We start from the raw sequence: 15105 nt of genomic DNA, 5'->3' as shown, positions 1-15105 counted from the left end.
CACACACACGCACACACATGCACACAGGCAAGCCAGCACACACCTCAAAGCTTCACAGGCCAGCTTTGGTGTGGAACCCAAGTGTCTGCAGAGACGCAAGTAATAGATAAACAAAAACGGAACGTCTGTATTTAACTAATGTAATGAATTACATAATTACTATTACATTTAAGGGGCTTCTCCACCTGCATATCGTTTCACCAGCCCTCACTCCCTGCTTAGGAATAAAAACACTGACTCACACGATAATTACAAGACATTGTCTCCCGCGGCTCATAGTTGCTACATGTATCTGAAGAGCATTTTATTTCCACTGCTCCATCTCACACACATCAGATGAGAGACTGCCCCTTCCATGGCTATATTGTTAAGAAAATCATCACAGAGGATCAACAGAATGGAGAAAATGACTGAAAATGATGGCTTTACATAATAATGATGACTGCCTACCAATCAAGCTCGATCTATCTGTATCTGAAAGTCACAAATAACATCATCCTAAATATGAACACCAACCAAGATTAGTATGCAGAACAAATATCAGAAATAAGCTAGCATATGAATTTTTTTCAGTAACTGCGGGGTGCATGTGTGTGCATTCAGGTGTCAGGCGTATCAGGGCTACCAGTGGATAGATATGAGAGTTAACGTACGATATACGCCGCTGGATGATAAACAAATATCTGGAGAAGACCTGGTATGAGAAAAGGTGATGAGAATGGCTACTGCAGACGGAGCGATCAGCGTGTCCAGTCAGGCTTGACTTGGGAAGATAAGCAGTCCTATAAATATGATCGTGCCTCTTCCCCGTATGAGAGGCAGCGATAAACCTCACGCGAGACTGACAGCTTTGGGGTGAGGGTGCCGGCCCCCTCCTGGTACCCTGCTGACAGGCCCATGCCGCAGGCTCCTTACCTGGTCGTACCACTCTCGCCCGGAGCAGGTGCACTCCGGCCACCATCCTCCTTGGCCGCCCGAGCCGTTGCCATTCACTTTGGGGCCGCCCTTGGACTGGCCCTTGGAGTTGGGGCCCCCGGGGCCCCCAGCAGACATGGCTTTGCCCTTGCTTCTCCCGAGTGTGCCGCTCCCGCCCACGCCGCCCCCTCCTCCAGGGGTCTGGGGAGGCAGCGTCTGCCCGCTGCCGTACCCGGCCGGGTATCCATAGGGCTCCGGCTGCCAGTCGCCGTACGAGGGGGGGTCCATGCGCCGCAGGGCGGCCATGCGGGTCACCTCGTAGCATTCTGGGCACTTGCAGCAGTGGTGGTGCTTGTGCATGCTGGCTGGCTGCGAGGTTCGGCGCGGCGCCGCTCGGCTCGGCTCGGCTGGGCTCTCTGCGCTGTTGCCGCTGCGGGAGCACGACGCTGTCAGTTCACCGGTGACGGCGCTGCTCAGACGGATCTGACGGATTCTCCCCTAATATCCCAGTAATTTCCTCATGCGCTGCGAATGAATGAAGGGAGGAAGCAGCGCTTCGAAAAAAGAGGAAGGCGCTTGTCTTTTCCTTGACGCAAAGAAAAAAATATATACTGAAAATATTAAGTATGGATCACAAAATCAGAGACCAGCCCTGATGGTAGAAATCTCCAGCCACGCTGTTTTCACAGTGGTATCTATATAAATACATAGATATACTTATATATACACATATATATGTATATGTACATATATATTTACACGCGCACATACATAAAAAAATATCTATATAAACAGACAAGAACACATACAAACAAATGTATATACGAATAGATAAATAACTATGTGCGTGTGTGTAGAAATGTATATATACATATATATCTGTGTATATATATATATATATAAATGTATATATAGATAAAAAAATCTCAATCCTTTCTTGAAATCTCCTTCTGTATTTGTCCCTGCTTGCTTTAGGTTTAAGATGCTTGCTTCTCCTCTTTCTCTGCTGCCTTTCCTTTTCACTCTCCTCCGCTGCTTCCTTCCTCGATGCGCAGACGGGCAGGGTGCTCTGCTCTGGGTCGCCTGCCGGCTTGCTCGCTTGCCCTAGTTGCCGATCACACGGAGAGATGCGGGCGAGCGAGCGAGAGAGGGGGAGAGAGCAGGAGGAATGAGGGAGAGGGTGAGGGAGACGGGAGATGAAGCAGCATCCCTCCAGCGCCGCAGCCCTGACGGCCACGTCCAATCAACTGGCAGTACTGTCATCAGCAGCAGAGGCACTAAGCAGCTCATCAGCTCTTCTTAAAGGGGCCACGCTTCCCCGGAGTTGCAGAGCATCACCGTAGGCCTTCTTAGCGTTGGTTCTTCTGTCTTCCAAACCCAGGAAGCAATTAGGGAACCAGCCATTTTGTGGTGGCGAGTTCCTTGGTAAACCGCGGAGCTGGGAGGCGGCCCGCATAAACCTCGCTGCCCCGGGTGCGATTCTCACAGCCTGTGATCCATAGCCCCAATCAACCCGGAGGGGCTCAAGTCCTCAGAAGAACCCCCACGAGGCTCCAGGCCACAGTAAACCCACTTGATGTCCCCATCATAGTCCCCGAACCGCGTCCAATGAAACTGTTCACAATCCGTTGCGATATCGTAATATAAAGATGAGAATGTTTACACTGAGTGAGAATGAGTCCATGTTACATTACAATCTCAAACGAATGAAATGAGTCTGATGTTTTTTTTAACAAAATCATGTCATAAAGAGGTAAATCCTACAGAATTTAGTTCCGCAATATTCAGTATTTTGGAATTAATATGTACAAACTAGAATGGGCATGATGGTCTCCTTCCACAGTGGAGACTCGGTAAACAAACAGTGAGGGGTTCACTGCATGGATTCCATGTGACACGGGAAGCGATGTCACACAGGTAAAGACTCCAGGTATCTGTCACAAAGCAGGATGACCAATATCAGCGCTCCTGTGCTGGGTCACACAGCAGGCCCTCCACTGAGCATGCGGATTACACCTGCCCAGCCATACCTGGGGCCAGAAAGCACAGGCTCAGCCGCCATTAATTATATGTGAGGGTAACTCTACTCATTATCACGCCATTCTATTCCTGTAACTTACGTAGGTTTCGCAAGTGAAAAATCTGAGGTGGGGGGGGGGGGGTGATAATGAAAGAAAGATGCAAGTGAGAGCTCACCTCTTCAGAAAGACAGCCTAAGCCAGTGAGGTCTGAGGGCGGGCACTGACAGGTTTTCTTAAAGGCACAGTACACTGCTAGCTATGCAGACCCCCTAGTGCAGCTCGCTGAGCACATGCTGCAGTGATATACAGCCTCACATACTGCTCTAGCTGTGCCATAGCGCATCACCTCTTTACAGTGAGGGGCTGAGGGTGGGCACTGACAGTTTTCTTAAAGGCACAGTACACAGTTAGGGCTGCAGACCCCCTAGTGCAGCCCGCTGAGCACATGCTGCAGTGATATACAGCCTCACTTACTGCTCTAGCTGTGCCATAGTGCATCACCTCCTTATATTGAGGGTTTGAGGGCGGGCACTGACAGGTTTTCTTAAAGGCACAGTACACCGCTAGCTCTGCAGACCCCCCAGTGCAGCTCGCTGAGCACATGCTGCAGTGATATACAGCCTCACATACTGCTCTAGCTGTGCCATAGCGCATCACCTCTTTACAGTGAGGGGCTGAGGGTGGGCACTGACAGGTTTTCTTAAAGGCACAGTACACTGCTAGCTCTGCAGACCCCCCAGTGCAGCTCGCTGAGCACATGCTGCAGTGATATACAGCCTCACATACTGCTCTAGCTGTGCCATAGCGCATCACCTCTTTACAGTGAGGGGCTGAGGGTGGGCACTGACAGGTTTTCTTAAAGGCACAGTACACCGCTAGCTCTGCAGACCCCCCAGTGCAGCTCGCTGAGCACATGCTGCAGTGATATACAGCCTCACATACTGCTCTAGCTGTGCCATAGCGCATCACCTCTTTACAGTGAGGGGCTGAGGGTGGGCACTGACAGGTTTTCTTAAAGGCACAGTACACCGCTAGCTCTGCAGACCCCCCAGTGCAGCTCGCTGAGCACATGCTGCAGTGATATACAGCATCACTTACTGCTATAGCTGTGCCATAGCACATCACCTCCTTCCAATTCCTCAATACGGTGCGGCACTTCTTTACATGTATTTCAGCAAGTAACAATTTGTATTAAACAAATTATGAAAAGGGACAAAATGTGAAAACAAACATGCCTCTAAGATAATGAAACATAATTTTACTTAAACTTCTTTTTAGTCTAAACATCTTTTTAGTCCACGTCGAGTGACGGCATGTAACCACACTGTCAGTAAAAAAAGTACCTATTTGTACCTTTGAGGGTACAATTATTTGTCACTGGGGCTGTACCCTCAATGGTCTGCGTATTGTACCCTACCCCAGAATCAGGGGCCCCAGCACTTTCCAGAATCTACCACTAGGAGCGACTCCACAAAATCTACTGAGGAAGATCCCTCCCTCCCACTCCCTCCCGCTCGGCAGAGCTGTATTTCTTCGACTGAAAGTGCCAACCCAAGTGGGGGTCCAAGGAAACATTTTGTCAGGGGGCCAGAATTTCTAGCTACGGCCCTGCATGTAACACAGACATCAAGAGAAAAGACACCAAAGTCCAGCTCATCAGTGCTGATTTCAGGCAAAGGGAGCGAAAGGTTCCGAGGCGCTGGGTAATGCGACCTGCATTGCATGACTCTGTTTTTGCTTATAGAAGTGCATTAACCAGTTTTGTTGATTTGCCTTTCGCATTCTGAGGTGAGGTACGATGGAGGATGAAATGACGATCCGTGTCTTGGGGCAGGCTGATGTCCTGTCTAGATGCACCTCCCTCTGGGCCCTGTTTTGCCAGGAATAGGATGAAGGATCGTAGTGAGTCTGCACTGGGTAAACGATTACGGAAAAGGCACGGGGCGAGGGCTGAAATTAATATCCAAAGAGGGCATTGATATTTTGCAGACTCATCTATTGCCTTTTGAACTTACATCTATACCCTGCAATATTATCTCCATACAGGGGGCAACTGTGTCAAATAATTCTTAGGCTACCACCTCAAAAGACTGAATACATTCAATATACCACTGACATGGAAGAGACGCAATGTGCAATAATACTGAAACACCAAACTACCAACTGACAGGGTAGCGATTCCTAAAACGCTACAACCATCCCAAAGGTGTAGCTTGTCACTTTTATTAAGTGCAGATCATATACTTTATCAATAAGTCCTGCATCTTTCCTTACTGTGGATTATCAAGTGAACAAATTCCATTGTTAAATTTTCAGCCATGACAAAGTCCATCTTTTTAAAGAAATCCATGTCCTTTAAAAAAAGTTATCAATAAATTACAGTACATACACGGAGCTGTCAATATGTGCTTATTTATTTGGGAAAAGATGTAAATACCTTAGACCCTCTCTGACAAACAAACATTTTACACTGAAATGCTGTTTGAGGATTTCAGCTAATCGGGAGAAGGCTGGATGCCACATCTGTTTTCCTAACACATCCATGTACATTACGCTCTGACAGCCTGTCTGATACGAAACCTCCACCGGCCTGGTGTTCTGCTATGAAAACAATAAAAAAACCCTTAACACACACACACACACACACACACACACACGCATACACACGCGCACGCGCACACACACTAAATGTACAACCTGCAGAACAGAACATGGTTTTTCTTCTGGAATTTCTGTGCATTCTCTCACATGCTGACTCTCAGGTCACCTGACAGGACAAATGCCCTTATATGGCAAAAGGAAGTGATGGCAGGCTTAAAGAAGAAGCAGTCATGCTCTTGAGCGATGACAGCCACCCTTTTAACCCAGTGTTTCTTCTGAAGCCGCACCATTTTGTGCTGCGACGGCGTCTAATAGCCGCACTGGTCAGCGTGTGTCCCTGCCACCCTGACTGAGGGCGCTGCACCATTTAAAGGCTGCCATAGCAGTGCCATAGCAGTGCCATAGCAGTGCCATTGTTTGTGCCTGTTTACTCCTGCTTTGTGTATCACTCCGTGTAAATCCGGGCACTCACTTTCCCATTGGCCGTGTGATCTACAGTGGTGGCGCTTAATTGCAGAACCAAGTCCCCCGTCCCCCGTACCCGCTAACATAAAGGGGAGTGGGGGGGGGGGCAGCCACATCTCCCTATTTATAAGTGGCTTAGCTGGGGTACAGCTGCTCCACCAAAGGCAGCACATCCTGCTGACAGGGTAATGATAGGGAGGCTAAGGAGAGGGATACAAAGGAGGAGCAGAGGGGGGAGAAATAGGGGCAGGCAGGAGAAGGACTGGGGAGGGGAGGGAGGCAGCTCCGGGAGAGGGAGCGCAGCAATATGGAGCTGATGAGAGTGGAGGTGCAGGGCAGGCTGGCGAGAAGGTGAGTGGGAACAGAGGAAGCAGATGGCGAGAGAATGGAGTAGGGGAGGCAGTGGTGGGGAGGGACAGGAGGCAAGGAGGCAGAGAGAGTGGAGGCAGGGAGACGGGATGGAGCAGGCAGAGAAGGAGCAGAGAGGTGGGGAGGCAGGGAGACGGGATGGAGCAGGCAGAGAAGGAGCAGGGAGGTGGGGAGGCAGAGAGATGGGATGGGGCAGGCAGGGAAGGAGCAGGGAGGTGGGATAGTGGTGGGGATTGCATCATCATCACAGAGCCTGGGTGCCATGTTCAAGTGACAAAAAGAGCTGGCATGCTGGAGCAGAGAGGGGCACAGAGACATCGGCACGTGTGTGTGTGCGTGTGTGTGTGTGTGTGTGTGTGTGTGCACTTGAGGTGATCCTTACCTACTGGGAGTGAAGCAAATTCCCACACCTCCCTGCATCAGTATGCCTATGAACACAGGCGTATGTGAACTCATGAAACGAGTGAACACTGCTATCTATGAAAAAATTGTGTGTTTGCACACGTGTCCTCTGTATGTGTGAGTGAGCACCACAGAAGGAGAACAAGGGAGAGAGGTAGAGAGAATGTGTGTGTGTGTGTGTGTCTGTGAGAAAGAGGGAGGGAGAGAGAGAGAGAGAGAGAGAGAGAGAGAGAATGGCTATGATGATGCAGGCTGGGGGGAAAAATGTGGTTTCCATGGCGACGAGAAGCAGGCTAAGTGCTGGGTGTCCGTCGCAGCCTTGCGTGTGTGCTGCTCGCTGCCGCTGCCTCGCTCTCCTCCCTCCTCGGGGCCCCTAACCGAGCTGTCATCCCTTCCCCACGCGGCCTCCAGCTCGGCCACCGGGCCTGGACCGAGCCGCCGTGACGCGGACGACAATAACAATAAAAACACTGTCCCCCAGGCCCCCCCAGGCCCCCCCGCCCCCCCAGGCCCATGAGTGCGGCGCTGCCTCAGCAGCTGTGTCTCAGCCTCGCCGTGTAACCGGCCTACGATCTTTAATCCGAACAGGAGATCTCACGCCAGCACCCCTACGGCTCACATCCATTTGGAGACTGACGCTGCCAAACTACCCATAAGGCTTAGGATACCAATCAATTTACGCCCAAGTAATCGGGGCAAAGCACGTCTGCGTTTTAGGTGCTGTGTTGCCAGCACTTGAGAGTCTGATGTGAAGACATGAGCACCCTTGTGAGAGCGTGCTGTTCCCTGCCGGGAGAGCGCTCGCAGGTGCCTACAGCGCCCCCTCTGTGGAAGGGCGGGAGTGCGGCATGAGCACCCTTGTGAGAGTGTGCTGTTCCCTGCCGGGAGAGCGCTCGCAGGTGCCTACAGCGCCCCCTCTGTGGAAGGGCGGGAGTGCGCCGCATCTCTCTAACAGCCAGCGATTCCTCCATGGTCTCGTTCGGTTGCAGCCTCAAGGTGTGACAGTAAGAGAATGTGAGCTCACAGTGGGGCTGATGGTTTCCCCTCCGCGATACTATCCATCCCTGCCCCCCTCCCTCCGATTTGTTCTGGAAGGCTTACTCTAGCCACCTCGAGGGATTATCCAGCAGACGCACGCTCGCCGTCAGCTCTGGGCTCCGTTACCGGCGACGGTCCCACGCCACACCTTAGCAACCACACGGCGTGACGTCAGCCTCGCACCCCCGGCTCACGTGAGACGGCTAGCGGCCCACCCTGGCTGCTCACGCCATCAAAGCCTTTCGTTTCCTATACACACACATTCACGGCTGGCTTTGCCCCGCGAGACTCTGTTATCGAGTGACTGTACACCCCCACATCAGGGGGATCACAATGTTGCTGGGTTCAGCCTGTTTGTGGCTGCCCCCCCCCCCCACCCCTGCAGAGATACCGGCTTACATTTATTGCAGTGAACAAGGGCAAGGGGGTAATCATTTTACAGTAATTAAGAGTGACCCAGTTACGTGCTCAGTAAAAAGGGCCCCTACAATGGCGGCTGCAAGCAGCTTCACTGACCTTGGGCGGCTCGATGACAGAGCGGCTAACCAGGCAGGACACCCTCTCCACCGCAGGAGCGACAGTCCCGCAGGCGACCCGTACGCGTGACACGGCCTCCACGCTCTCCTTCTGCAACAACAGGACAGCCGCATGAGGTCCACAGGAGCGGCGAGGGGTGGAGATAAAAACACCAGGAGGCACGAAGTGTGAATTTACAGGACAGGACACGTCAGGAAGAGAAAGAATACAACACAAAACGGCTTCATTTTCTGGTTGTATCTTCCATCCAAACATACTGTATAGCATAATAAAGAAGCGGATAGGCAGTGTGCAGTTAAAGTACAACACACAGCTTTGACAAAACTAGGTTTCACTTTGCATACTAGGTCTAAAGCACTAGTTCATAGTCAGCTAAGTCAAACTCAAACTAATGCGACATAATTTTTAGCTGGAAGCCCTATTACATAACTCACAGGCAACACAGAAATTTGTAGCTTTAATAACAACTTTACAAATACGTAAAATACTCAATTATACACATTTACCAAAAAGCACATGTAGGGACGTGGCCTCCCTGAGCGCATTATCCTCCGTAAGGCTGATCTGAAGATTAACTCCTGGTACAGGTGCCTCATTTTGAGATCCCCACCTGTTTTATTAAACTGAGTCATTCAAACGTCACCTTCTCATGTTAAATGACCTGAAATACACAGTGAAATTCTACCCAATCAGTTTGTTCCAGACACAACCAGTAGAGAAATGGCTTCCTGTGTTCTAGTCATGCGCTTGGTTACATACAGTGTTCTAGTCACATACAGCTCAAAACTGGTTTGGACAAAAATCTGGGCCCTTGCATTCTCGAAGAACATCCACATGACATGGCATCTAAATAAAAACTCCAATAATGATGCCTTTGATTCATCCATTTTCCACAATTGCCTATCCAGTACAGGTCACGGTGAGTCTGGGGCCTATCCCAGAATGCACTGGGTCCAATGCATGGAACACCCTGGGTGGAATGGCAGTCTATCACAGGATATGCACTTACACACGCAAAATCACACCCGAGGGCAATTTAAAGATGCCAAGTCACATGAACCACATCCCAAAAGGCTATGCTGTTACCCAGAGAGCTACCAAGTTACACGCCCTACTGCAGCCCAGGCCAGAGAAAGCTTTAGTCACAGTGCTGGTTGCACGTTCCTCTCTGCTATTTTTCTGTTACATTAAAATAGCTACTAACTCATAGCTACTAAAGTGTAACTTTCATTTACTAATTAAAGATTTTACCTGTTTATTAGATTGTTATATTTGCTCGTTTGTTAAGTTATTTTGTATTTATTAATATGCAGGGAGGTTTAAATTAGAAAATGCTTTTTCTGACATGCTCACGTTTAAAGATATTTAACGACGTTGGCAAAGCTGAAAGCGGCAGCATTCGCCAATTCTACCGGCTGTGATATCGGATATTCGGTGGTTAGGAAGTTGTGTCAGTATAATAAAAATCACTATGTTTAATGAACCATGCTTTTATTACTTAATTTATCAAAGAGAAAGATTCATGTTGCCAATATCAAAATTAGCTTAGGTCCTTAATAGATATTTCAAAGCACATACGAAACAGGTACTGTATTGATATCATATTTATGTTTAAGTCTGATATTCCATATACCAAAATGTAATAAAATTAATTATTTCTAAAACGATGCAAATTGGAACAAACTAACATTTGATCCCCTGCCTGCTTTGATACTCTTGCTACATTGGAAAACTCTGGGTTCAGTACATTCCCCTTTCCATTCTGACAACATTTCATTCATTTCCAGTTAATGCTTGCTTGCCTTGAATGGCAGTGAATGGCATATTATCAAAAGCTTGGGAATTACTCACCACCACGACAGCGAAACCTGCCACCCCAAGCCGGTGCCCCTGCAGCACCTCCTGTCGACGATGAGGCATGCGAATGATCACCATCACCAAGTTCGCGCCGTCACCTAAAGTCAGCTAAATCCCGTTTGGGCTTCCTCGCATAGAGACGAGTCACAAATCGAACAGAAGCTGTTCAGCTGAACCACTTGGTTACAATCTAAAACGAGGACAAGCATCACCCTTTACACTCATGCCAAGCAAATACGCAAACATGTAACACGCAAGGGCCAAACGGAACAGCGACGGGACCAAACCCACCAGGACCTGGGAGCGCGGTGGGGACTGTCATCGGCAGGCACTGCCGTCATGCAAACAATCTGAAAGCAGCATTAGGGATGGGCTGGGGCCCCATTTACCCAGCCGAGCGGTGGAATACTGGGCTAGAGCGATCACTGTGCTGTGGCTGGGGGGGCGCTGACATCACAGTGCGCATTCTGCATGGTGCTACAGTGTAGCCAGAACTCTCCACAGGGCTGTGAGAGAGACTCACCCAGTCTCATTCACTGGTCATCAAATGCCCCTCAGTGTCAGACGTCAGTGATGGCGAAACTCGGACCTGGCTAAACACACTCTGAGTAAGCATTCTGTGCCTGTGATCGGAAGGTTGCCAGTTCGAGCCCCAATCTCAGCAGAATAATCACATGTCCATAGGCCCTTGAGCGAGGCCCTTAACCCCCAGCTCCTTGGGTGCTATACAATCGCTGCCCTTCACTGTGACCCCCCCCCCCCCCCCCCCAAGTCATATGAAAAGCAAGATGGGGCAAAGTAAAAAGAGGATTTCCTCACACTTAAACTCCCTTCCTCACACCTCAAACTTAGGGCGTATATACTAATATAGTTCTACATATGCATGCATAAACACTGATGGTCACAGAAAGTGGATGGGTGGATGAGAACAGATTACTAAAAGAAGAATGAATAGAAGGTAAATGTCAGCTTAATGAATAAATGTCTGTCTGATTGATGGATATTTCACACATACCAACTGTTTGTGTTCAGCGAGCTCTGATGTATGTTTTAGAGATGATTTGTGTAATAATATTGTATAACCAGGGACCCCCCCCCGCCGAACTTCCATGAGCCAGTCGCTGTCATGGCAGGATCGCCTTCTACCACCCCGCCTGTCTTTGGCGCTGCGCTCAGCCGAAGCGGCGCTTCTGCTCCTGCTGCACCGTGCAGCTACCTGCATCTCATAGGCTCTCAGCCGCCCGCTCCGCTGGCTTCGTGGCGGCCGGGTGGGCCGTGCCAGGCCGTGCCAGGCCGCAGCGCCAGTGGGTGCTGGATCGGTGTGGGCGTGCCCACGCAAAATCGTGAGTCCGTGGTTGTCGACTACATCCAGCAGGACTGCAAATCCTCCTAGTGCTACTATATAGTGCTGAAACACACTGCGACTCTACTTAGATACGTAGATTGTGCGTCTGTGCAGGTGTAAGCGTTAGAGTGAGCTACCATGGGCCTCTGCATGTTAAGCACATGGCTGTCTGTAACATGCATGTGTCTGTGACAGGTGTATGAGTCCTCGAAATGTCAGAGACAAAAAGATGGGTGGCTGCGTGGGCGGTGAGAAAAGCGCTTTTTCTTGGACGGTGCCATTTCATAACTAGACATTTGCTGAATAGTCTTATCATGTCTGTTCCCCTCTCAGCAGCGCTTACCTATTACTTGACCGTCCATTCAGAGATGCGTCTCCATGCTGTTTGGAACGCCGCTCGGCTTAGCGTGTCACTGCTAACCAGGGCCTGACTTCTGCGGGGGGGGGGGGGGTTCACTTGTCACGCGGAGAGAAACCCAAGGGGCCAGTGTGTTGGGTAAAAGCTGCTTTATTTGCTGGGTTTATTTATGCACCTGCCAGCATCCTGGCCGAGTGCTGAGTGACGGTGTGGAGGTGCGGAGGTGGGGAGGTGCGGAGGTGGAGGAGAGCCTACCGGCCAGAGCAGGTCACCTTCTCTCTGATCCAGCTAACAGACCCAGGTGATGCCCACCGCCAACCGTGTCCGTTTCCGTAATATTCTAGCTAATTCTCAATACGAGCATAATATTAAAAAGTGTGGTCGAGGATGTTGGAGACCAGCTCCAATACCAGAGCTGTTAACACACCAGAACCAAGGTTTGATGAGGGACTTCAAGGCCATGGGTGGGGGGGGGGTTTGGGGGGGGGGTGCTGAGAGACAGTGGGCACGTAATCTGCATTCACAGCTTTTTTGGGAGCCTTGAGCCAAATCCCGCAACAAAAGGAAACATTCCTGTAATTCTTATAATTATTCTCATTTTTATAAAAAATACTTGCTAATATTGCAATGCAGTCTCACCTCTGCATTCCCTGTCATCTTTAAAAAAAACTTTAGTTACGTTCCATTTTTAAACTCTGACTTTATTTAAGATTACCTTGTTCTCTTCGTCCTGCTCGTGATCCTCTCGCCCGGCCACTTGCCCATTCTGCATACTGTTCAAACTCAGGGTCACCTCGTAGCATTCCTGGATATCTGCACAGAGAAAAAGACACAACCAAACATGAAAAAAGCAGCCTATCTGCTTCACCACCTCACCCTCTCCCCCTGAACTTTTGTTGCTGGTGTGAACTGAAGGATTTAATTGCAGTCCACTAATAGTCACACATCCAATGCACATAACACAAGGCCTGTAAAGTGTTACTGTTACCAAATGCCTAGTGAGTCAGCTTACAAGCATTTTAACTGTTAAAACTGCAAGGATATCTGCCGGCAGCTCAGTATGGCACTGCAGGGCTATTCATCTGCTATTATCAGCTCTTTACCGCCACCTACAGGTAACAATGGCCACTAACTCACAAAAGGAGAGCCTTGGTAACAAAAATGAATCACAGCTTTGGCTTCAGCTCCGTTAAATGGCCACCAAGCAGAAGTTACTCCCAAATCAATGACAGCATTAATCAACTCGGAAACACTTTATCAAGGGAAGATAAAAACAGCCAAATAAAATTTGCACTTCATTTAAGCATTTATGTCCTATATATTCATGCTTGTTGAGCAGTAATGTACTACATCCCTGTCGCTTGGGACTTAATTAAGACCAGAAGCCCCAGGTTTAATGTGCCGCTGAACAGCCAGCTTCGCTTGGGTCTCGGCTTCCTCGCTCTCCCAGACCACAAGGCTTTGCACTCCTCCCTTGTTTTTTGTAGTCTCTTTTGACTGCAGTGTGTTTTAAGTCTTTAGGACTGGTAGCCCATCTGGAGCACACTTGGTTTCCTTTTCATAGCCCTGTTTTGTAATCCTTCTGTTTTGTTTTTGTCCAGTGATGGTTCTCCAGGTTCCTGTTCCACCCGGCCAGTCAGCAGCCCCTGGTTCCAAGGCCGCCCGGCCAGTCAGCAGCCCCTGGTTCCACGGCCGCCCGGCCAGTCAGCAGCCCCTGGTTCCACGGCCGCCCGGCCAGTCAGCAGCCCCTGGTTCCAAGGCCGCCCGGCCAGTCAGCAGCCCCTGGTTCCAAGGCCGCCCGGCCAGTCAGCAGCCCCTGGTTCCACGGCCGCCCGGCCAGTCAGCAGCCCCTGGTTCCACGGCCGCCCGGCCAGTCAGCAGCCCCTGGTTCCACGGCCGCCCGGCCAGTCAGCAGCCCCTGGTTCCACGGCCGCACGGCCAGTCAGCAGCCCCTGGTTCCAGCAGTCGCCTATTTTCCATGGAGTTCTACGTGATGGGTGAGGAGACGTTTGGGCAGAGAATCCTGCAGTGTGGCCGGGATGATCGAGGTTGGGATGTTTTAAGCCTGCGTCCTGACAAATCTTATGCCAAATAAATCAGCTTCTGCAAACCTTCAGTCCACTATTTGACAAGGGGGCAGTTTTTTAACATTAGTTTTCAACATTAGCTAAAGGTTACTGACTTCCATTATAAACACTGTATACAGCTGACATGAGTGGTTTCCGGGGGTGTCAGAAACGGGGGGAGGGAGACACCTCCTAAAAAAACCCATAAATAAATAAGCGTGTTCCTTATCTTTTATTATATACTTGCATGTTACTGAGGCCAATGTAGAGCACAAGGACGAAACGTATACCTGACACAGACTGTAGTCATCTGTCACACCCATTTTACCATACGGATGTTATTTTTTGTTTTGTACCCTAAACATTGTTACTCTTTTTTAAATGATGAAATCTTTATTATTCTAAAATTATTTTAAAAACTCTCTTTCTTTCACACTTTGACTTTCGCGTGTGTGTCTGTGTGTTAAAGGATATTTCTGTCATAATATACATCATCATAGCCCTCCCAGTGTCAGTCTCCCTCCAATGCAACTGGTGTGTAATTACAGTATAAAAGGTATGCATGTTTTCACCACTTCATATAAGCAAATTAGTAGAAATATGTAAGCAAATTCAAAGGCATTCCTGAAACAGTTTGCAGTCCCGCTCCTCATTGGCCCCCGTTTACCTGCATCTCCGCTAGGTCATGCTGTTCGCAAGGCTAAGCACTCCTGGGAGACTCCCCTCACAGTGACACGTCTGTCTGGCTTTTCCATTTCACTGGTTGGGTCCCTCTCTACAGCCCAGCCCTCTTCGTCTGGACTTTAATCCCGCGTTTGCCTGCCCACATATTCTGTTGTTTATCTCGCCAGTGGATATCCACCCTTCCCTCTCTCTAAAACACACACACACACACACACACACACACACACACACAAGCCAAACACGCATATATGTGTCCTGTTCTTTCCCACCAACAAAGCAAAGGGGCAGGGAAGCTGTATATAACAGATACAGATATTTAAATTAACAATGAATAAAAAAAACAAAACATATTTACTACATTTTAAAAATGCCTCATCTCTGAGTCTAGACAAAAATGTCAGCTCACCAGAAGTAAAAGAAAATTGCGACTTGACAATATTAGGTTGT

At 49.3% G+C, this 15105-nt stretch overlaps 1 protein-coding gene across 14 annotated transcripts in view; it reads right to left on the bottom strand.

The window, feature by feature from the left end:
- The window catches only part of LOC111837980 (disks large homolog 3-like), an 88485-nt gene that overhangs the window by 64563 nt on the left and 8817 nt on the right, over nt 1-15105 (bottom strand). For 3 of the 14 annotated variants that reach the window (XM_023800478.2, XM_023800487.2, XM_023800489.2), the window contains 2 exons: nt 12624-12721; nt 8328-8438 (listed from right to left, as the gene is read on the bottom strand). In XM_023800478.2, the coding sequence (XP_023656246.1) occupies nt 8328-8438; nt 12624-12721 (209 nt within the window). Of the gene's footprint in view, nt 1-915; nt 2172-8327; nt 8439-12623; nt 12722-15105 lie in introns of those variants that run through there. The other 11 variants (XM_023800476.2, XM_023800483.2, XM_023800477.2 and 8 more) reach the window with 8 other exon arrangements.

This window comes from Paramormyrops kingsleyae, chromosome 18 (assembly GCF_048594095.1).
Source record: "Paramormyrops kingsleyae isolate MSU_618 chromosome 18, PKINGS_0.4, whole genome shotgun sequence".
In the NCBI taxonomy this organism is placed as follows: Eukaryota; Metazoa; Chordata; class Actinopteri; order Osteoglossiformes; family Mormyridae; genus Paramormyrops; species Paramormyrops kingsleyae.
This window is presented reverse-complemented; position numbering and strand designations above follow the sequence as displayed.